Genomic DNA, 25515 nt, shown 5'->3' with positions numbered 1-25515 from the left:
CTTTTTGTCTACAATGAGTCGTACGGGTTAGCCTAAAAGATTTAAACAAAAGGGATACATACATAAAATAGAGTTTTGCTTGTGAGGTTTGACCCGTGCAAAGCTTACCTATTACCCAATCCACCCATTTTTCCATGTCTAGATAACACTCCGGTAGGATACGAACTGATCATCTCAAGTTTTTATTTTTAATTAAAAAGAAAAATTATAGGCCCAGTACTGTCACTTATTATTCATCGAATTTTTCTCAATCTGATTTTGCCGTTATTTGCGCTATTTGGGGGTATTCACTCGGCTGTTTTAGCTGCTTTTATTTGTAGCAAGAAGATATATGAGTTTCATAGATATAATCACATTCAGGTCCACGACTTTCTTTTCTGATTATTAATGTAAAAGTAATCAGTCAAGAATGATAAACGATAATTAACGCACAACTTAAAAATAACCGACTTATATTATAACCAAAAAATGTAGCTAAAAAAACTAACTATAGTATCATTGGTAATGATGGTGGTGATTGGTGTGTTGTTATACCTAGCCCTAACTTTGTACATGTATTTATACTAATAACCCAAACTTGGTCACCAAGCATAATATGTGTCCACCACTCAACTTGGCCACCAAGGTGAACTTGGAAAAAAGGTCAACTTAGCCAACAAATTGAACTTGGCCAACAATGTGAATTTGGCCACCAAGGAAATGGAAGAATGTTTCATAATACACCCCTAGATTTTAACTGGCTTGTTAAAACTTCTTAGGCCCGGTTCACTGACTTGTGAACCGGAATAGAAATTAATCCAACATTCAACCCCCCCCCCCCCAATTTCTGATTCAGATTAGAAAAGGGTGAGGAATTATGCCCGATATAACTTGGTTCGGGTGTGTCGTTGGACTTGGGTTGACCCGATGTTGTCGGTTTAGAGCTTGGACTTGGATTGCTTTAGGATGTTTCTTCAATAGTGGGTTCGATTTGACTATTTCCATTGTCAATCACGGCCCCCACAATAGAAAACATGGCCGGCTCATTGTCATTCTTCTCGACTTTTTTTGCCCAATTCCACCCTTTATTTTCATCAAACACAACAAACATACCGACTAACCACTATTTTTTGGGTGTTTAGATCGAAGAGACGATACGCTTTTGAACCCGTCTTCGACCCAAGATAAACGAGTTGTCTCGACCTGTCATCAAGTTTCTTTAGATGTACGGTATCAACTTTAGCATACGACATGCACCCAAATACTCAACGTGTTCAATAATCGGTTTCTTTATCTTGAGCCATTCATATGGAGTTTGATCAACCAAGGCTCGGGTTGGGACTTGATTGATTAAAAAGGTTAACAAAAGGTACCATAGAGAAGCGGCCATAAACTAGAGAGTCTTGACCAATTTGAAAGATCATTTAATGTAGTTGAAATAACTGAATTTTGGGTTGTTCGATGAAATAAGGGAAACTCGATGGAATTGATAACTATCTCAATTTTTTCCGATTTTCTTTTTATTGTCTGAATATTCGGGAGCTAAGACCATTCCAATGCTCCCTTTCGCCATGCATAAACTAAACCAACAGTTACGATAAGCACAAAAATTAAAGCTTCTACAAATACATATACACCTAATACATCGAAATTCATTGCCCATGGATAAAGAAAAACCGTTTCAACATCAAAAACTAGAGCAAACATATAATAGCGGATTCTAAATTGTAACCAAGCGTCGCCTATTGGTTCTATACCTGATTCATAACTAGAAAGCTTTTCCGGTCCTTTGCTACTCGGAGCTAAAAATCCCGAAATGAAAAATACCAAAATAGGAATAAGACTTGATATTATCATAAATGCCCAAAAAATATCATATTCGTAAAGCAAAAACATAGATGCACTCCTATAAACGTGGAAAATATACCGGATTAGTAAATTCAACTTGAACTTTTTAAGTCGTTCATAGAATGTCGGACCACTTCTCCCCATATATAATTCGGTACATGCATCACCTTTAGAATACTCCGTACCATCCCCATTAAAGTTCTGTTTCACCTTCCTACCATGCAATTTTGTTGTAGCGTGTACGGGGTGGTTAAATGCCGAATAATTCCCCATTCGTCGCAGAACCAATTGAAATCACGTGAAGTGAATTCTCCTCCCCTATTGGTTTGGAAAGTTTTCATTGGTAAATGCGCCTCTGTCTCGATTAGGGTTTAAATCTCTTACAACTTTTAAACGCTTCACCTTTTCTTTCAATAAAAACGTCCACATTTATCGTTAGTAATCGTCTATAATAACAAAGACATACCTATTACCGGAGATAGTGGGTGGGGTTATTGGACCGCATAAATCGCCATGAACTAACTCCAAAGGTTGGGATGCTCTAAACGAGGATGTGGCCGGAAACGAACGCCTCATTTTTTGACCCACCAAACACGATTCACACAATTGATTTTCATGTTCAACATGTGGTAAACTCGTACTAGATTCTTTTTGGCCATTGATTTCATTAACTCGAAACTTATGTGCCTAAGCCTTGCATACCAACGCCATGCATCATCTTGGATCCTTGAGTGTAAACACACGGGAGCTCCAATCTTCATTCGTATTTAATAGAGTCAGATTGCGGATCTCTTTATCTTCATGAGTAACCACATGTTCTCATCGTACATGGTCAGAAGATCGCGTTTCATCTGAATGTCTTATTCGGACTCTGACCGAGACTTATTATATTTAACTCCGGAATGTAATAAACTAGGTTAGCAAGTCTTGGTCACCCGATTTTCCTTGAAAAGAATTAAGCCTTTTCCCTTGATTTGAAATAATGACTGATCTCCGAACTTAGCCCTCTCGGTTATGTTCTCGTCATATGATTACTTGCCTCATTATCCAGATACCAAACATCATCTTCAACCCGCTTGATCTCGTATTTCTTCTGTATTAGGTTTTATTCATTTAAAACACAACTTGATGCATATATGCCGCATCATCAAAATTTTCACAGGTTTCAGTTTTGTTTGCTTCTTGACCCTTTTGAACTCGGTCCAATGCAAAGTGACTAAAATGGTCACATCGCTAACATAAAATCTTTGACCTATCTTTCTTCACCTTTATTTTCCAATGACTTGATGGCCCTTGTTCGGTACAAGGGTTCGGTCTTGGTCATTAAATCAGCCTCCACTGCGACCTCTACCTCCTCGTCCCCGCCCCTATTAGATTCAAAACTTCTATGACAAGATGGATCATATTTACCTAATAAAATTTTACCTTGGTTACCCCTTGAATTTCTTATTCTCGGATTCTCTCCTCATACGCTCAGAGTCGACCTATAACGTCTTTAAGCCCCGTTTTGTTGAGATCCAACACTTTCTCAAGCGAAGCAACCATCTGAATATACTTAGATCTTGGGAGACTTTTGAGAAGCTTCTTTACCAACCATGCTGCATCTATAACGTCACCGAGAGCCGCGGATTTCTAGACAATGCTCGATAACTTGACAACAAAGTTATCTATGGAATCTGAATTGTTCATCTTCATAATGTCAAATTCCATTGACGAGACGTGCTTCTCTAACCCGTTTGGCGCCTAATTGTCGGGTTTTGATCGAATCCCACATGGCTTTAGCAATTTCTTGATCTCCAATTTGCATGATCAAGGTTTCGGGTATGGATTGAAACAACAATTCAATAGACATGTCATTTTTTGTCTTCATCAGACGAGTTGATGGTGTCCCAAACTTTGTGAACTCTTAGAACTACTTTCATCCTCAAAGCCCACACGGTATAGTTTGTTGTAGTTAACATTGGACAATGAACGAAAGATAGCCCGTTCTCTTTCCCCTTTGGTGGTGGTTGATATGGTCTAAAATATACATATTGTTATCTATATATTTCCTACATTTTAAAGTACTTTGAGCTAGATTTTTATTGAACAAGTGGCTCATATTTATGTTTTTAAAGTTTTGAGAGATAATGAGTTAAATTGAAGTACTTTTACTAAAGTTGAAACGATAAGTGAAAGGCTGAACAATTTTATATATTACTAGCTTTAGATGGGTAAAAAAGATCTTTTTACACGGTTTTTAACCGCGTCAAAAAATAGTGATGCAAAAGCTCTCTTTATTTTTAGGCGCGGTTTTGAAAATCGCGTCAAATACTTCTTACAGGGCAAATAAGCAACTCGAATTTCTAGAAATCACTTTTAGCCACACTTTAAACTGCGTTAAATGCTCCCAAACCACATCAAGTATTCTAGAAAATTATTATTAGCTGCACTTTTAAACCGCGTCTAAAGATCATTTAATAAACGTTAATTTGCAATTGTAGGCGAAATCCGGAATTTAACATCCCAAATCTATTTAAATCGCACAATTTTAACAATCAAAATCCGCCAAAAATAACACAATAAACCAAAATGAATTATATCCAAAAGTTTACAATACAAACTTCAAAATACAATATTCTACTAGACCAAAATACATTAAAACGAGAATTTTACAATATAATTGTCAAAATGTATTAAACAGAATCGTGGCATCATGTTTCGGTAGCAATCGTCGTGTCTTGCGCTATCTAAAAGAAATAAATAGATTAACATTTAAGATAAACAAACAACTATGAATATAAAATACTTACAAGGTCAGGAAAACGGTTTTGATAAGTATGCACAAAACCAAAAATATATTCGGGTGAGGTTTGAAATTACCTGAAGTGAAGTTAATTGAGCATTCCTCGAATCAAACGACCATAACAATTCACATCGACATATATTCTGCAAAGCCATATAATGTTTAAATAAACAAATATATGTATCTCTATAAGCTTTAAAGTTTATGGCATGTATATGCATATATTACCTCAATATCCGAATATAAAATATGTGAGACACTCGTACCAGAGCCACCAAAACCTGCGCTGATCAGGCAAACCCTTTGTCTTTCCTGGCTCACGTTCACCCTTGGGGTCTTGTCCCCCGTTCCTTACAGTTGGTCCAATTGGTTGCTGATTTTCATCCTCATAGTCTTCAACTCCGAAGCTGAAACAAAGCAAATTACCTATGAACTAGCTAAAAGAGTCACATTTTTCTTTTTTAGTAGGAAATGCAATGTTGGATAACATGAAAAAGATAAAAATGGGTTCTTACTTGTGAGTGATTGATTTGTCGTGTCATTTGTTAAGTATGGATACTCCAATCTGAAAGCAACGATTGTTTAGGGATTATTTGGATGTGAGATTTCAAGCAGATTGTCACAAATTCTTCCATAAAAGATAAAAATAAAGAAAATGACATAAATTTAAAAAAAAACAGATTTAATAAACAAAACTGTTGATCCCATTCATTCATCAGTTAGTTCTAGTAGTGATTTATCTTGTTCAACAGGTTGTGTAGAAGAAAGTGGGTCGGTGGAAACATACATGAATTGTGAATGTGAAATTGTCCTTATGAAACTTTTGTTGAAAATTGTGTCAACGATAAAAGTCCTGTTGACATCAAGTTGTAAGCCTAGGATAAGTGTTTGAAAATGATAATCAAATGAGTACTTCATGTAAATATGTGTCATCAAATAAAAGATCATTTTCTCAAACAACTAATCAATCACAAAGTCCTCAGTCATACAACTATTTTGATAACAACTACTATGATCACTACCAACAAAATAATTTTGATTCATGTTACACTAGTGTTTTTGATGATCGGGGTCACACATCAAATGTGTTTTACAATCATGTTCCTTTCCATGGATCACTTTTCTCACCGCACCAACCATATTATAGTTCTGATGAGTTCTATAGTGCTCCTAGGAGAAAGTTTTGTTTTGTGTGTGGTCATTCTTCTCACCTTGCTAGACATTGCAAGCACTGGTTCAAGAAACAACTTGATATTCAAAGGCGGATTAGTTTTTAGTAGCCCTGATTCAAGGACTGATCAAGCTGATAGTGAAGCCAGTGAAGTGGATGTGAGATCCAAAGTTAATAAAAAAAACGTAAAAACAAACCTTTCTGGAAAACTAAAAAGGATAAAATCAAAAATGATCCAGGACTATAAAGTCTAAGGATTCACCAAAAAATAGTTTTAAAATCAAGAAAGAAAGGTCTAAAATTGCCAAAACAAAGGAAAAAGTTTTTGCCTAGATTCCTAAGGACTGTCTTCATCCGGTGAGTCTTCACCAAGAAATTAATTTTTTTAGGAAATAAAATCAAGTTTTGGTCGATTTACGGTTGACCTTCACGAGACAAAAATGTCTCGGGAACCCATGTCTAATTAAATGTTGAGTGCATGCATGGTCAATCAAGGAGGACTATCAAGAGAATTACTTAGATAGTGGTTGCACTCCGCATATGACAGGAGACGAACCCTTGCCATTTTATGCTAAACCATTCGATGGGGATTCGAGTCTTTCGTAAGCGACATGGGAGGACAAACTTCAAGGAAAGGGAAACGTTTCATATGATACTTTGTGCTTCAACAACGCCAAACTTGTTCAAATGAGGGGCGTTTCTCAAACTCACATCATCCAACTACTTCTCTCAAGTGATGGATCTAGCATTAGCTGTTGGGTTTCGGTTTGAATATTTTCAACCTTGTGATACAATGTTAAAATAAGCATTTAAAACAAATCTCTTTATATTATCTATCCAAAATTTGATTAATATTTATTTAAGTATTTTATGTATTTAAGATAATAAAATCATATTATTTACGATAAAACTTTGATAGTAAAATTAATAATAAAACTATGCAATATTTAAATTTCGCAAGAACACACCCGGTCATCATCAACTTTCTGAATCTCTATCTAGTTTTTAGATTTGTTATTCAATTCATATTTATTTTCCCGAAATTATTGTTACTTAGGCTTTCTCGTTGGTTTTCCGAAGAGCTTGATCTACCTCTTTATATAATCAAATCATTATTGCTTTGTGTATTTGATCAGGTGAGTAATCACTCCCCTTTCTACCTCTTTTAAACCATTTAGGGGACATATGCGTAGTTACACTATTTATCTATTATCTAGTATTCAAAACCGCGACTGTCTATCCTTGTGTGTTTATTAGGTTATTCCTAACTTGATATTTGCTTACTTGATTTATTTGAATACATTGCGGAGAGGTCCATCATTAATAGTATCATCATACGACCGTCGTAGTGGCCGGCGTCCGACGCATGACAATGGTTTCACCGACAACCTGTCACACCCTCAAAATCCACTAACGGAGTTTTACCGTCAGAGGGTGTGAACTGGCAGGATCGGAATCATCAGTTATAATCAAACCATAAAAACGTTTAAATGCAAATAAGTGCGGAAGCGTAAAACCTTAATTCACAGGTTTCGTCACGCAGGACGACTTAAAACCAAATGTAACTGTTAAAATTAAGTTTGCAGAATAAAGGTGTTTTCAATTAATGCATGCTCCTAAACCGCGCGCCCGCCTCGGCTACCTGAGAATAACATACTAAAAGGGGTCAACACGAGGTTGGTGAGTTCACAAGTTATATAATATAAATCGTTTAGCGTTTTGCGTAACCTCGTTACGGTGTTTCAGTGTTGCGTAACCACGTTACGGCGTTTAAGTGTTGCGTAACCCCGTTACGACGTTTAAGTGTTGTGTAACCACGTTACAACGTTAAAGTGTGGCGTAACCCCGTTACGACGTTTAAGTGTTGTGTAACCACGTTACAACGTTAAAGTGTGGCGTAACCCCGTTACGACGTTTAAGTGTTGTGTAACCACGTTACAACGTTAAAGTGTTTTGCATTACCAGATAGTGTTATGTCAAATTATATATCGATAGGTAGCTAATCTATACAACAAGTATCGCTAAGTGGTTCGCGACCGAAGCTGACTGTTTATCAAGTGCCCGTCACCAGGTCCTCCAGACCATGGTAAGTGTTAGCCAAAATTACACCCACTCAACCTCCAGTTGAGCTTAGCGTCGGGTGGGGTTTGTCAAACCCAGTAGTACTACTCAATAGAGACTCGCTATTCCAAATATTAACCGGTCCGATGTGTGGGACTTCAAATGTTACGTATGCCGCTTAGCCTTTACAAGTGATATATAATTTATAACAAAATCTTACATATGCGTTTATCTCAGAAAATATGTTTATCGGAGTATGTTATCTCCCCCAAGTGAAAAACGTATGAAACCAGTTTAAGAGTGGGGTAAGTGAACTCACTGTTTGCGAAGAATATCCGATCTAGATCACCAAGTGATGTGCGTCGTAGAAAACTCTCTAGCGTTCTAAAATAACAAAGAGATTTTCTAAGTATCGGAACATTTAACGAGTCTCTAGACTCGGCACATAATACCTATGCACGTAACATGTTTCGTGTTTCGTTTGTGAATCGTGTGTGGCTTAAACAAGTACAATTGTGATACGATACGTGAGTGAGCAATTACTTTCGTGTCACGTACTAATAATGTATATCACTAGCAATTTCTCCCCGTAAGGGCAACTTGGTCACACACCACAATTAACTAGCAATTATTCCCGTAAGGGCATTTTGGTCAACAAACAAAGACTAACTAACCATTATTCCCAAAAGGGCAATTTGGTCAATTCATGGCAATCAACCAGCAACTATTCCCCACAAGGGTATTTTGGTCAAAATACAACAATTATATAAAACTATCATATTTCATGCATTCATATACAACTCAGCAGCTAGTTTCGTTATGACAGAATTTCTACTTGAAAGATTGTACTATTTCACCGATCATATCATCTCAATTAATTCACCAAAATTTACCACAGAAGCATACATGTCTTAGGTTTCCAGAACATATTTTATCTTATTTTTATTCCATCTAGATTACTCATAATGATCAAAACACTACAGTAAACTCATATCAGTCAGATTCATGCGCAACAGAATGTTATTTGCGATTCCCGTTAAACGAAAAATCCAATAAATGCAAGACCACTTGGGTTTGGTTCCTAACTCAGTGAGTCATCTTCCAGAAGTGGAACCAACCCAATTGGTCTCGTAGTTCATGAGATATAACATTTACAACATAACCTAACAGCAGGTCTAACAGCTCAGCTTTGCATCACGTTTTTGTAAAATCATAAAAGTATACTTCCACTTATCCAAAAATTACGAATTTATACTTTATAGAAACTAGACTCAACCTAGTTTACTGCAGTACCCACAATCTCAATCAATTTTCACGTTTACACTTCGTTACAGTCAGTTAAACATCGTATATACATTCTGTCCAGAATCTGTTCACATCAAAACTCAACATAATCATAACCTATGAACTATCATGCATCCATATAACCTTCTAGACACTATAACTACTATCCATGCATATCAATCACACCATACATACAAGATTAGGGTTTGTGTTCTAATCCAAATCAAAGACAACAATGAATCATGCAACAACATCAATCTAGTTATCAATCTATTATGCAACTAACAAGAATCATATTGATCACATACATACATATAATCGGCCTACTTAGGGTTTACATACAACCCATTAAACATCAAAATTACACAACAAGGAGGTAAGGGATGATCAAGTATACCTTCCTAGCACCTAGTTCTTGGATTAATCTCTTGATTGATGTGTGTGTGTGTGATCTTTGTGGACGGCAGCCGTGGAGAGGGGAGCAAGGGGAGGCCGATCGGAGGTTTAATAATAATAATAATAGTTAGGGTTTAGTGTTTAAGTTATATTTATAGATAATCAAGTTACATTCTAGTCCCTCTTCTTTCCAAGTGTTGTTTTTCTAGAGCATTCCATCATACTTGCCCAATAAGTTAACATGACCATAGTATTATCACATAGCACATAATCCTAACACATAATAATCACATAATTATTGCTTTTACGTTTGTCGTTTATTTATCAATCGTTTGCGTCAACTCGTTTGCGTTTCGGTGCAAATCCCGAAAGACTACACATGTAGTAAGTGTTAAGCGTCATTTAAACCCTAGTTTAAATGTAATGAAGTGTGCGTTATAGATTCAACGATCTTAAAGTTTGAATTGACGGAGTTGAGTTAACGGAGTTAACCTGAAATTGACGATTGTCACATCATTCCCATGTTAAAGAATTTTTGTCCCGAAAATTTGAGTCAAGTCGTGATGAGGGTCTGAAAGAGTAAGAAGAAAAATTTCAGTTTGTCATATCATCCCCTAGTAAAAAGAAATTTCGTCCCGAAATTTAATTCATACCTCCGGTGATGTTTGACGGTTTGCCGGGTTTCGCGGTTTTCTGTGTTTGGTTAGCCCTTCAAAAAGGTGAGGATACTTTTTCATCATTTGATCCTCGCGTTCCCACGTGAACTCCGGTCCACGTCTCGAGTTCCAGCGAACCTTAACGATTGGAATTTTGCTGTGTTCGAGCGTTTTGGTTTCCCAATCCAAAACCTCGACTGGTTCCTCAATGAAACGTAACTGTTCATCAACTTGTAGTTCCTCCAAAGGGACTACTTGGGTTTCATCAGATAGGCATTTCTTCAAATTTGATACGTGGAATACATCATGTACGCCACCGAGTTCTGCTGGTAGGTCCAGTCGGTACGCCACTGGACCAATGCGCTCAGTTATCCGGTACGGACCAACATATCGTGGGTTGAGTTTGTTTCGCTTCCCAAAGCGAACCACACCTTTCCAAGGTGAGACTTTGAGTAACACCCGATCGTTCACTTGAAATTCGAGAGGTTTTCGGCGCTTGTCGGCGTAACTCTTTTGGCGATCTCGTGCTGCTGCCATGCGATTTCGGATTTGAACAATCTTTTCCGAGGTTTCGAGTACCAGTTCTGGACCAGTGATTTGGCTGTCACCCACCTCTGCCCAGCAGAGTGGTGATCGACACTTCCGTCCGTACAGCGCTTCAAACGGCGCTGCCTTAATACTTGCGTGGTAGCTGTTATTATACGAAAACTCTACCAAGGGTAAGTGGGGTTCCCAACTTTTTCCGAAATCTAAAACGCATGCACGCAACATATCCTCCAGGGTCTGAATAGTTCGTTCACTTTGCCCATCCGTCTGAGGATGGTATGCTGTACTCATATCGAGACGGGTGCCCAGTGCGCTTTGCAGCGACTTCCAAAAGTGAGAGGTGAAACGAGAATCTCGATCGGAAATGATTGAGACAGGCACTCCGTGTCTAGACACCACTTCCGTCATGTATACGCGAGTTAGTCTTTCCATTTTGTCTGTTTCCTTAATTGCTAGGAAGTGTGCCGATTTAGTCAACCGGTCAACGATCACCCAGATGGTATCGCATCCCGTTGGTGTCTTAGGCAAACCCGTAATAAAATCCATTGAGATGTGCTCCCATTTCCACATTGGGAGTTCCGGTTGTTGCAGTAGACCAGATGGTTTCTGGTATTCAATCTTGACTCTGGCACAAGTCAAGCATTTGCTCACGTAGGTGGCAATGTCGGCTTTCATGTTTGGCCACCAGTAAAGTGCCTTTAAATCGTGATACATTTTATCTAAGCCAGGGTGGATAGAATATCGGGACTTGTGAGCTTCGTCCATCACTAGAGTTCTCAACTCTCCGTATCGTGGAACCCAAATCCGGTTCTCAAAATATCGGACCCCGTCCGATCTGGCTTCAAGTTGTTTGTTCATGCCCCGCATGAGTTCCGATGGAAGATTATCATCTTTCAAAGCTTCAAGTTGTGCATCGCGAATCTGATCGGGTAAGTTGGTATGAATCGTAAGTTGCAATGCTCTCACCCGTCTGGGTTTATCTGTTTCTTTTCTGCTGAGGGCGTCGGCCACCACATTGGCCTTGCCAGGGTGGTACTTGATGGCACAATCGTAATCTTTAAGCAGCTCGACCCAACGACGCTGTCGCATGTTCAGCTCCTTCTGATCGTAGATATGTTGGAGACTCTTGTGGTCGGTGTAAATGGTAAACTTGGTACCGTACAAGTAATGCCTCCATATCTTAAGAGCAAACACCACAGCTCCGAGTTCCAAATCATGGGTCGTGTAGTTCTTCTCGTGAACCCGTAGTTGTCGAGAGGCGTAGGCTATAACTTTCTCGAGTTGCATCAGCACACAACCGAGACCTTGTATAGATGCGTCACAGTGTACCTCAAAATTTTCCGTTCCCTCGGGGAGGGCTAAAATAGGGGCGCTACAAAGCTTGGTTTTCAACAGTTGAAAAGCGGATTCTTGCGCGTCACCCCAGTTGTACTTAGTGCCCTTGTGAGTCAAAGCGGTGAGGGGTTGAGCAATCTTTGAAAATCCCTCGATGAAACGCCGGTAGTAGCCGGGCAGCCCTAGGAATTGTCGCACCTCAGTCGGAGTCTTAGGTGCTTCCCAGTTTTTGATGGCCTCTACCTTACCGGGATCGACATGGATACCATTCTCATTGATCACATGTCCTAAAAAGTGAACCTCGCGAAGCCAGAATTCACATTTCGAGAGTTTAGCATACAGTTGTTCCTTCTTCAATAGCTCCAGAATTACCCTTAAGTGCTCTTCGTGGTCAGTCTCGTTCTGGGAGTAGACGAGAATATCATCGATGAAAACAATCACGAACTTGTCGAGGTACGCCTTGCATACTCGATTCATGAGATCCATAAATACTGCTGGCGCGTTGGTTAGGCCAAAAGGCATAACCGAGAACTCGTAGTGACCATACCGTGTTCTGAAAGCCGTCTTTGAGATATCTTCTTTGCGCACTCTCAGCTGGTGGTAACCGGATCGTAGATCGATCTTCGAGTAGTAACTCGATCCCTGAAGCTGGTCAAACAAATCATCAATTCGGGGTAAAGGATAACGGTTCTTGACCGTCACCTTGTTCAACTCCCGGTAGTCGATGCACATTCGGAAAGTCCCGTCTTTCTTTCGGACAAACAAGACAGGGGCTCCCCATGGCGATGAGCTAGGTCGGATAAAACCCTTATCCAACAAATCTTGCAACTGAGTGGACAACTCCTGAAGTTCCGCCGGTGCGAGTCGATACGGGGCTCGTGCTATGGGTGCTGCACCGGGTGTCAACTCGATTTGGAATTCGACTTGACGAATGGGAGGGAGTCCGGGCAAATCCTCCGGGAAAACTTCCGGAAAGTCCCGTACAACTGGTATGTCTTCAATTCGTTTCTCCTCCGCGGGTTTCTCAATAATCTGCGCCAAAATTGCCGGATGACCCTTTCGTAGATACTTCTGTGCTTTCATAAGGGTGATGATGCTAGTGGTCGTGCCGCTTCTCTCGCCTCGGACCGAAATGATCTCGCCGGAAGGGGTGGTAATATGAACTATCTTATCATGGCATATAATCTCCGCTCGGTTCTCGGATAACCAGTCCATGCCGACAACGACATCGAAACTACTAAGCGTAAAAGGAATAAGGTCGATGTCAAAGACATGACCTGACAGTTTTAACTTACATCCCGCAAGTATATGAGTTGTTACTACAGTTTTACCGTTAGCTAATTCAACAGGAAACTTAGCGTCTAACGGGGTTGGAGTAAGGTCTAAAAGTTGGCTAAAGGCTTTCGACACAAAACTCCTATCAGCTCTAGTGTCAAACAAAATAGAAGCAAAATAATCGTTTACAGGGAACTTACCGGACACCACATGCGGATCATTGCGGGCTTGACCCGATCCAATCACAAACGCTCTTCCTTTGCCATTGCCTCCACCATTACTGCCACTTCCATTACCCCCATTGTTGTCATTCTTTTTCAGCTTGGGGCAATCCTTCCGGAAATGACCTTCCTGTCCACATTCAAAACATCCCTTAGTCGTCATCGGTTGTTTAGGAGCACCCTTCGCCGCAAGGTCAACTCTACATTCCTTCGCTTGGTGACCTATCTTTCCGCATCTTTGACACTTGACACGGTCACACTGAACAACATGATGAAAGTTGCACCTGTTGCGCTTTGGATATTTCCCAGCATATCCGCTCGAAACCTGCCCGCTACCGTTGTTGTTGTTGTTGTTGTGATTCTGAGTGTTAAAGCTCCGAGTGAACTCGGGCTTACGGTAGTGTTGTTGCGGTGGGAGGTTCGAGGATGAAGATCTGGTGTTGTCGAACTTTCTCTTCCCGCTGTTCGGGTTGCTGTTGCTGTTACTGTTGCTGACGTGGTCATTACTCGGGTTGTCACGGGCTTTAGTGGTCGAACCCCTAGGTGGTAGCGCACCTTGGTTCACAGCCTGATCCGTTAGTTTGTGAGCTAAACGGATCGCTTGTTGGATCGTGGCTGGTCTGGAAGACGTCACCATACCCTGAATCTGTGGTGCTAACCCATCAATGTACATCTCTATCCTTTTGCTCGGCGGGTCCACCATCCGCGGACACATCACTGCCAACTCGTGCGAACGAGTAGTGTAGGCTTCAATCTCTGAACCCACCATTTTCAACGACCAAAACTCCGACTCTAACTTCGAAATTTCCTCCCTCGGACAGCACTCCTCTCGCATCATGTTTTGAACTCCTCCCAGTTCATCGCGTTAGCCAGTTCCAATCCAAGGATCTGGACGTTTGTACATCGTCTGTGGACACCTCTGAGTGTGCCTCTGGCTCAGCCGGTTCTTCCTCCGGTTCCTCTTCGGGTTCTACCTCGGGATCTTCCACAGGATCTTCTTCAGGCTCCTCTTCGGGATCTTCTTCAGGTTCGGTCTCAGGCTCCGCCTCAGGCTCGGCCTCAGGCTCGGCTGCGTTCTGAGCAATCTGCATTTGCAAGACATTGCAGCGCTCTAAAGCTATCTCGGTTCGGGTCCTTGCTACTTGGAGTTGCTCTTGCAAGTCTATCATCTCGGCTTGCATCTTCATCATAACCTTCGTTTGTTGCTCACTAGTCTCTTGCATATCTTTCATTGCCGCTGCCATGCGGGCAATCTCCTCCTTAGTCTCGGTTCCGTCTTTAAACAGTCTGGCAACATTTTCTCTAGTGTAGCGCATGTAACCCACATCACGCTCCAAGCATGAAACAACAGCTGCGAGAACTCTCTCTACGTGTTCGGTTATGGGTGGTAGGGTGTTGGGATAAGCAGGGTGGTTCGGGTGAGGCAACGGGGGAACTTGTTCGCGATAGACCATACGTCTGATCATGTTAGGGTACCAATCCCAGCTAACGTCGTTTTCGTAAAGGCCTCCGGATAGGCGGTACCTCTTCGGTGCGGGAGCTGCGAGTTCCGGGACTACGCGGGGTGGCGAGGCGGTAGGTAACTGAGGTTCCTTCCCGTGAGCATGCGTCATCGAATCGGATGATGATGAGGGTGGCGTCGACATTCCTACAGGTAAGCCGTGTATGCGCGCGCGTATGAGCGAAAGAGGTAAAGAGATAAGATTTCAAGACTACACAAACCTATGCAGTGCGTATTATTATAACTAATGGGTCGTCGCGGTTATAGTCTAGTATGCATGCAGCTTCCTAGTTCGCTATAACCAATGGCTCTGATACCAATCTGTCACACCCTCAAAATCCACTAACGGATTTTTACCGTCAGAGGGTGTGAACTGGCAGGATCGGAATCATCAGTTATAATCAAACCATAAAAACGTTTAAATGCAAATAAGTGCGGAAGCGTAAAACCTTAATTCACAGGTTTCGTCACGCAGGACGACTTAAAACCAAATGTAACTGTTAAAATTAAGTTTGCAGAATAAAGGTGTTTTCAATTAATGCATGCTCCTAAACCGCGCGCCCGCCTCGGCTACCTGAGAATAACATACTAAAAGGGGTCAACACGAGGTTGGTGAGTTCACAAGTTATATAATATAAATCGTTTAGCGTTTTGCGTAACCTCGTTACGGTGTTTCAGTGTTGCGTAACCACGTTACGGCGTTTAAGTGTTGCGTAACCCCGTTACGACGTTTAAGTGTTGTGTAACCACGTTACAACGTTAAAGTGTGGCGTAACCCCGTTACGACGTTTAAGTGTTGTGTAACCACGTTACAACGTTAAAGTGTTTTGCATTACCAGATAGTGTTATGTCAAATTATATATCGATAGGTAGCTAATCTATACAACAAGTATCGCTAAGTGGTTCGCGACCGAAGCTGACTGTTTATCAAGTGCCCGTCACCAGGTCCTCCAGACCATGGTAAGTGTTAGCCAAAATTACACCCACTCAACCTCCAGTTGAGCTTAGCGTCGGGTGGGGTTTGTCAAACCCAGTAGTACTACTCAATAGAGACTCGCTATTCCAAATATTAACCGGTCCGATGTGTGGGACTTCAAATGTTACGTATGCCGCTTAGCCTTTACAAGTGATATATAATTTATAACAAAATCTTACATATGCGTTTATCTCAGAAAATATGTTTATCGGAGTATGTTATCTCCCCCAAGTGAAAAACGTATGAAACCAGTTTAAGAGTGGGGTAAGTGAACTCACTGTTTGCGAAGAATATCCGATCTAGATCACCAAGTGATGCGCGTCGTAGAAAACTCTCTAGCGTTCTAAAATAACAAAGAGATTTTCTAAGTATCGGAACATTTAACGAGTCTCTAGACTCGGCACATAATACCTATGCACGTAACATGTTTCGTGTTTCGTTTGTGAATCGTGTGTGGCTTAAACAAGTACAATTGTGATACGATACGTGAGTGAGCAATTACTTTCGTGTCACGTACTAATAATGTATATCACTAGCAATTTCTCCCCGTAAGGGCAACTTGGTCACACACCACAATTAACTAGCAATTATTCCCGTAAGGGCATTTTGGTCAACAAACAAAGACTAACTAACCATTATTCCCAAAAGGGCAATTTGGTCAATTCATGGCAATCAACCAACAACTATTCCCCACAAGGGTATTTTGGTCAAAATACAACAATTATATAAAACTATCATATTTCATGCATTCATATACAACTCAGCAGCTAGTTTCGTTATGACAGAATTTCTACTTGAAAGATTGTACTATTTCACTGATCATATCATCTCAATTAATTCACCAAAATTTACCACAGAAGCATACATGTCTTAGGTTTCCAGAACATATTTTATCTTATTTTTATTCCATCTAGATTACTCATAATGATCAAAACACTACAGTAAACTCATATCAGTCAGATTCATGCGCAACAGAATGTTATTTGCGATTCCCGTTAAACGAAAAATCCAATAAATGCAAGACCACTTGGGTTTGGTTCCTAACTCAGTGAGTCATCTTCCAGAAGTGGAACCAACCCAATTGGTCTCGTAGTTCATGAGATATAACATTTACAACATAACCTAACAGCAGGTCTAACAGCTCAGCTTTGCATCACGTTTTTGTAAAATCATAAAAGTATACTTCCACTTATCCAAAAATTACGAATTTATACTTTATAGAAACTAGACTCAACCTAGTTTACTGCAGTACCCACAATCTCAATCAATTTTCACGTTTACACTTCGTTACAGTCAGTTAAACATCGTATATACATTCTGTCCAGAATCTGTTCACATCAAAACTCAACATAATCATAACCTATGAACTATCATGCATCCATATAACCTTCTAGACACTATAACTACTATCCATGCATATCAATCACACCATACATACAAGATTAGGGTTTGTGTTCTAATCCAAATCAAAGACAACAATGAATCATGCAACAACATCAATCTAGTTATCAATCTATTATGCAACTAACAAGAATCATATTGATCACATACATACATATAATCGGCCTACTTAGGGTTTACATACAACCCATTAAACATCAAAATTACACAACAAGGAGGTAAGGGATGATCAAGTATACCTTCCTAGCACCTAGTTCTTGGATTAATCTCTTGATTGATGTGTGTGTGTGTGATCTTTGTGGACGGCAGCCGTGGAGAGGGGAGCAAGGGGAGGCCGATCGGAGGTTTAATAATAATAATAATAGTTAGGGTTTAGTGTTTAATTTATATTTATAGATAATCAAGTTACATTCTAGTCCCTCTTCTTTCCAAGTGTTGTTTTTCTAGAACATTCCATCATACTTGCCCAATAAGTTAACATGACCATAGTATTATCACATAGCACATAATCCTAACACATAATAATCACATAATTATTGCTTTTACGTTTGTCGTTTATTTATCAATCGTTTGCGTCAACTCGTTTGCGTTTCGGTGCAAATCCCGAAAGACTACACATGTAGTAAGTGTTAAGCGTCATTTAAACCCTAGTTTAAATGTAATGAAGTGTGCGTTATAGATTCAACGATCTTAAAGTTTGAATTGACGGAGTTGAGTTAACGGAGTTAACCTGAAATTGACGATTGTCACACAACCCATCTTTGGTAACCAATGCTCGACGCATGGCAACGGTTTAGCCCTATCTTTATATTTGTTTGATTTGTTTATATGCTATAGCTTAACTGTTTATCTCACAGGAACAGTTTGCATATTTCTTTATTTATTATAAATTCTTATTGTAATTGTAGTGTCAAAATCTGGTGTTTTACTCACTCAACATGTGTTACTGACAAAATTTATATTTTATACGCATATGCATGTTATTGTTTGAACTAGTTGCAAGATTTGGTGAAGACTTAGTGGAGAATTAAGTTAAAAGAATTATAATCAAGACTTAGATTTGTATTCATTGTTTGTTTAATGAGTTGTACTTTGTATTTGAACTTATTTGAATATTTAATTAAATTAAATAGATATTGTCACCTTTAAATTATTGCATGATAGTACATTGAGAGCTGTGAGCAATCATCTCACGCCCAGGCATTTCTGCCTTAAGTTGGGGTGTGACTAGTTGGTATAGAGCCGAAGGTTTAAGATAGGTCGTTAGTGGTACCTTAATAACATGCTTAGGAGCCTCATACGTGCTTATCTGTTTGCCTTATGTGTTCAAAATTTATTATTTACAGCTTTCTTAGATAATTAGTTAATGATTGTTTATTATTATATTTTCATGCACACACACATAACTCCGAGGCTATGCCTCAACCTTCAAAGATAATTTTTCTTAAATAATTTAAATTAAATCATATTGCCTTTCATATTTGGGAAATTCCTTTAGAATTCCCTAATTTTGTTTTTACTCCTTCACCTTAAGTCTAGGTAGTATGACAAGTTCCTCTAGGCCGAAGTGAAACACCACTGTTATATGACCGACACCTTAGGTTGATTTTAAACCGAATTCACGGTGGTTCATTGCTTAATTCGGTAAATTTCGATTATTGTGTTTTGTTATTTAAATGGTTCGTTAGGTGAAAAATCCATGGTATCCATGGGCACTCCTACTATCCGTTCCTCAACTTGTTTTGAATGTTATTTTATTGGAGTTCATCATACGTGGTGGTTCACGGGATGCTCCAACTACTCATATTTTTCTCTCGTTTATTCGTTATTTAGTTTGGTCGATTAAAACGTCATGTAATGCTCATGGCCCGACAAATTCTATTGTATTGTTAATTCGTTAATTTGTTGGACCATTTAAAATGTCATTTAATGCTCATGGCGGTTCAACTCAGTTACTTTTATTTGTTAGTTTTGTTGGGCATTCAAACTGCCATGGAAAGCTCATAGGAGGCCAACACACAAACTTTGTTTCGTTAGTTGTTTGTTAAGTTGACTTAATCAAATAAAAAATTAACTTTTAAACTGACCTTATCTCCTCATCTAGTTATCACGCATTAATCGTTTTGACTACATCAACTCGTATGTATTTACGCAATGCACCCCTCATCTTACAATCTTTTACCTCTACTCCTCTTGATACGACGCAAATCCCTATTCATAAAAGCTAAGTTATTATAAGTTATCTAAAACAATTATTCTTTTATTATTTATATGATTTCCTCAACGTATCATTCACCTTATAAATCTTTATTTTTTATCATCATAGAATGTCTTCCCAAAGAAATCATCGTCATCCTCGACATCAATCATTTGGTTCTTATAACCGATGTATGGCTGCTTGTATAGCCAAGGAGTTAACTGCTGCAATCTCTAGAATGTGAACTCAATTTCAAAACATTAATACAACAAATTCAATCATGTTCATTAACTTCTTTGCTGATTGTTTAAATTCATTTACCCATACTCATCCTCATGACAACAACAACAAAAACAAGCGCAATTCAAATCAAGATAAACTATGTTGTTAACCAAATCAATCATCAATCTCGGCAAAATCAAAGTATCCTGAGCAAGAAACTTTACCTCTCGTTATGCTCAACTAGTAACTTTCATCATTCCACTCAATCCTCATGTCGTTTTTACACCCAATGTAATCTCTTCGATCATCCCTACAAATACTTACCCTACATCGCTTAGTGCACAAGACGTCCCACAACGGTATATGTCGTATACTTAACCCAATACACCTGCTGCATGTGCTTTCTACCACTATGGAAACCCTAATCATCTACGCCATGTGTGTCCTCGAATTATTCATATTCATCTAGCTCAAGTTTATCAAACCAACTCAAATCAAACACCGCTTTTGCAACACATACAAGTTCAACCTAATCAAGCAATCTCAAATAAATTAACCCCAAATTATTCAAATTTTTGTAAATTCAATTAATCAAGGTCTTTTAAATCAAGATGAATCAAATCAATCGTAAGTAAGTTTTCTCAAAGAAGACTTTTGTTGTTTTCGTCATTTTTATCTAAAGATATTTTTGTCAAATCAATCATACACTATAGCAATTTTTTGTTGGTTTTGAAACAATACAATTTGAATAACCCATAAGTTTTAAGCGTTTTATCTCAGGCAATAAAATTAATCTTACTTTCCAAAGACAATCATTTACAATACCGTACCTCTTGTTTAAATTGTGTATCCTAATTCAATCCTAACCCATCTCAATACCCACTGCAAGGAATCCTTTCATTTCCAACTCTTAAGATTTATATCCTTATATAAATAAATCCTTATATCAAAGGAGATTTTAGAAACTTTAGTATTTTAATTAAATCAACTCAACCGTTCAATTCATTTTTAGCAATGTTTTATATAAATATGACATTCTAGTTTACAAGGAAAATGTTTAAAAACTTTATCACCATGTTATGTCTTTCAAATGTTTTGTAACCCACACGATGAGACGAGTTATGTGGACCATCCGACAATGAAAGTAATTGTGGTCCAAAACATAATTATCGAAGTTCTCGCATGGAAATCATGATGTGTACCATTGTGTGTCATGATATATAATCAAAAGTAGTTGGGATAACGGTACAAATGTAAAGATGATAAGGACATGGTGGATACGCTGCCGGTACATCTTATATATAAGTGCCCTCATCGGATTTTCATTTGGAGCGTTGTTTTGACTATCCAAAGTTCTGTATTATGATAAATTTTTAAATTATATTTAAAAGTTTTCTTTTCCTCAAAAGTTAATGGTTTTGTTATGGTATTCTTTAATTTCTGGACAAAATTCCCTAAAGTAGGGGAGACTGTAACAACTCTAATTTTTCAAACTTATATGTTATATCTGATACCCGACCTGCTTTTATGTTCGAGAAATTATACCGAGAAAATAATCACGTCTATCGAGTTTTTTATTATTGTATTAATATTGTTTATTATATCAATTTAATATATATAAAATAACTTTGATTTATATTCAAATTTAACCCAAAACTAAACTTAAACCCTATTTTGGATCCACCTCAATAGTAAAGGGACTGATTTGCAATATATGAATATTATAAACCTTTAACCCATAAATCCATTTACCCAACCCGTTTATCACCCCAAACTCGCAACCCAATTACCCAGATCGTATCTTTTACCGCAATTCTCGTTGTATACTTGGTAATTGAATCAAGGATCTTGTTAATCTTTCCATTTACGGCCTACCAACACTCGTTAATTTGTAAAATTAATCAAACTGATACGTAATGCCTAATTGTACTTAACCGCCATAGCGCATTCATGAATATACTCCTTAACGAGCACCATAACACAATTAAAACTGCGTACACTATCCTCATATCAGCGCCAATCTAACCCCTATAACTAATTTGATTATATCGATCGGATTGTACCGTCATCGTTCTTGGCCGACCCTGTTCGTTCCAATTTAACCACTGTTTAATCATCGTTAAGGTAATTATTTTATATGGATTAGTTTGTCTAAGAGTCTGGATCATTAACCCTATTGGTAATTGATCGTATATGAACGAGATTAAACGATTGATGATTCTAGGGTTTGTTCTTGAACTATATAAATATAATTATATGTATATATGTGAATATATTATGTATTAAATTAATAAAGGTTTTTATAATAAAGGGTTTGATAAGGTTTTTTAAATTAAATGGTATAATTTTTTTATTTAGGATATCAAAATATGGTTATAAGCTCGAGTATTTATAAACGATTCTATATTATTATTATTAATAATGTATATTTTAAACGTATTTTTAGTTTCAAATAAACATTTAAAACAAATCTCTTTATATAATCTGTCCAAAATTTTATAAATATGTATTTAAGTATTTTATGTATTTTAGATAATAAAATCATATTATTTACGATAAAACTTTGATAATAAAATCAATAATAAAACTATGTAATAATTAACTTTCGCAAGAACACACCCAATCATCAGCAACTTTCTGAATCTCTATCTAGTTTTTAGATATGTTTTCAAATCATATTTATTTCTCCCAATTATTGTTACTAAGGATTTCTCGCCCCTGAAAAGCTTGATCTACCTCTTTTTATTATCAAATCATTATCGCTTTGCCTATTTGATCAGGTGAGTAATCACTCCCATTTTTACCTCTTTTCAACCTTTTTGAGGACATATACGTATTTACAGTAGTTATCTATTATCTAGCATTCAAAACTGCAATTGTTTATTCTTGTGTGTATATCAGTTTATGTCTAACTTGTTATTTGCTTACTTTCTTTATTCGAATACATTCGGAGAGGTCATCATGCGACCATCATAGTGGCCGGCGTCTGACGCATGACAATGGTTTAACTGACAACCCATTTTTGGTAACCAATGTCCAACGCATGGCAACGTTTTAGCCCTATCTTTATATTTGTGTGATTTGTTTATATGATATGGCTTAACTGTTTATCAACAATTTGCACCTTTCTTTATTTATTATATATTCTTATTGTAGTGTCAAAATCTGGTATTCTACTCACTCAACATGTGTTGTTGAAAAAAAATCTATTTTATACGCATATGCAAGTTATTGTTTGAACTAGTTGTAAGATTTGGTGAAGACGTAGTGAAGAATTAAGTTAAAAGAATTATAATCAAGACTTAGATTTGTATTCATTGTTTGTTTAATGAGTTGTACTTTGTATTTGAATTTATTTGAATATTTAATTAAATTAAACAGATATTGTCACCTTTAAACTATTGCATGATGGTACCTTGAGAGCTGTGAGCAATCAGCTCACGCCCCGACATTTTCGCCTTAGGTTAGGGTATGACATTTAATGAAGTTATATCTGGATTATTGCAAGGACTTAGTAGAACTGAACATGCCGGTTGAATGTCCAATGCTCAAATTCCTCGAACTTTATGGTTCTAAGGTGAATAGCTTTAACATTGGGTCGGCCCCATATTTAGAGACATTGAAACTAGCATATTGTAATGAGTTAGTAAAACTGCACATGCTTGTTGAACTTCCAAAGCTTAAGTTCCTCAACCTTGGCAGTTCTAAGGTCTCAATGTTAACCTTGAGTTGACTACACATCTGGAGAGGTTAGATCTTCAAATGTTATTTTCTTCAAGAAATTCACGATCCTATGGGATGCCTAAAAAAGCTTGTCTTTTTAAACTTAAGAGGTTGTTCAAGGTTGATTGCTACTGCTCTTGATTATGCAGTTTTCATGTAAAATCTAACTGTAGAGTCTCTAGATACATGCCCACTGCATCCCGACAACAATTTGCCAAAGTTTCAGTTTAAGTGTGTATATTATGAAGATCTGCCCTCATCAAGTGGAATTCTTGAGAAGCTTCTTTCTTCTGGTCTATGTGTTTGCACAAACCTTGAGGCTTTCTCAGCAAGCATTTGTAATTTACAACATTCTATAGAACTTACACTATAAGGCGGTATCCCAGAAGTGCCCAAGGATTTGTACATGTTAGAAAGTCTAAAGCACTTAACTTTGACAATGAAAGAGATCAAGCATCTTCCAGATAGCATTTGCATGTTGAAACATCGGATATCTCTTAAACTTAGATGTTGTGAGCTTCTCGAGCAACTACCAAAGGATCTTGGCAGATTAGAGAATTTAGAGGAGTTACACCTTACAGATTGTATATCCTTAGGAGATTCCCGAGCAGCATATGTAACATGAAAATTTTTGATATATTTAGATCTCCGCTTTTGTATATTCTAGTTGAGAAATTGCCAGAAGAACTTCGACGTTTGGAAAGTCTGGAAGAGATTAATATAGAAGGTGGAAGAGATTAATATAGAAGGTGCATGTAGGGCCAAAAAGTGTGACTTGCGATATCAAATTACGAAACCCGTTATATATTAATGGTAAAATGAATAATTAAAGCCGACGAGGAAACCGGACACAAAACGAGAGCTTCGGGACACGCGTTTAACTTCAACGGGAGAAGATCTTCTAGAATGTTAGTTGTTTGGCTATAAATAGAGCTTTATGTTTGTCATTTATGTGTGTGTTTGTATTGTGTAAATCATCCACCCAAGGGGAGCTCACCTTGGGTGGGTCGGTTCTTTGTTTATGTTATCAATCTTTTAACCAACAACGAGATCGTACATTTATCTTATCTTTATATTATTTATGTTCGGTCGTTGATTTACCGCACCCGTCTCGACACGTTTATCGAGGGCAAAACTGTTCGGTGGTCGTTTTGGGACCTACAATTAGTATCAGAGCGGGTCAAATCTTATGATTCAACTTTGCTCTTGATATTCGAGTTCTATATCCGCTATTACCCGAACCGAGACGTTAAACCCCGTTGAAGTTTGAAATAAAGTTAGAAGTTTTGAAAATAAAGTTTGAAGATCATGAAAATAAAGTGGGAAATAAGCGTGTTTGAAGCATTCTCCTTGTAGATTCGAATGTTCGGGATCTACAAGTACCCGATCAGGGCGTTTCGGGACCGTTCAGTCACACGCCAAAATTCCGGCAAGCCTCGGGTTACGGTAGTTGCAGATCTGAAGCATTTTTCCAGCGGGTCACCATGGATGGCGGCGGTGAACAGAGAAAAGAAAGAAAGAAAGAAGAAGAACGAACATGGCCAGTGACGGGCTTGTGTTGGTGTTTAATTTTTTCCGGCGCGATCGCCGGAATCGATTTTCCTGCGCCATTAGATCATGGAGATGGCGACTGATGGTGATGATGTTGGGATGGAGTGGTGACCGGAGGTAGAGTTCACAAAAAAAATCCGGCGACAATCACCAGATTTGGTTTTCCGGCGGCCGGAATGGCAGCTGATGATGTTGGTGGCGGCTGCTTATGTTCTCAACAAAAGTTTTAAGGTTTGTGCCCTAATCCAAGTTTTTAAAAGAATGATGGAGTTAGGGCTCAAAATGGGTTTTGGCCAACTTTGTTATTTTACTTGGGCTTCTTGAACTAACTACATGGGATGTTCTACTATGGGCTGGTTTAAATGTTTTGGGCTGTTGAGAATTAAT

The 25515-nt window shown here is 38.3% G+C and overlaps 1 protein-coding gene across 1 annotated transcript in view; it reads left to right on the top strand.

Moving 5' to 3' along the window:
- Nucleotides 1-23763, top strand: part of LOC143589188 (disease resistance protein RPV1-like) — a 28424-nt gene extending 4661 nt beyond the window's left edge. Inside the window, exon 5 of the mRNA XM_077070023.1 lies at nucleotides 23534-23763. Coding sequence (XP_076926138.1) covers nucleotides 23534-23587 — 54 coding nt within the window. The 3' untranslated portion in view covers nucleotides 23588-23763. The remainder of the gene's footprint in view (nucleotides 1-23533) is intronic.
- The last annotated feature ends 1752 nt before the right edge of the window (nucleotides 23764-25515 follow it).

The sequence above is a fragment of the Bidens hawaiensis genome, unplaced genomic scaffold (genome assembly GCF_021521415.1).
Source record: "Bidens hawaiensis isolate Kalapana, Puna unplaced genomic scaffold, B.hawaiensis_p1.1 tig00001576_1, whole genome shotgun sequence".
NCBI lineage: Eukaryota > Viridiplantae > Streptophyta > Magnoliopsida > Asterales > Asteraceae > Bidens > Bidens hawaiensis.
This window is presented reverse-complemented; position numbering and strand designations above follow the sequence as displayed.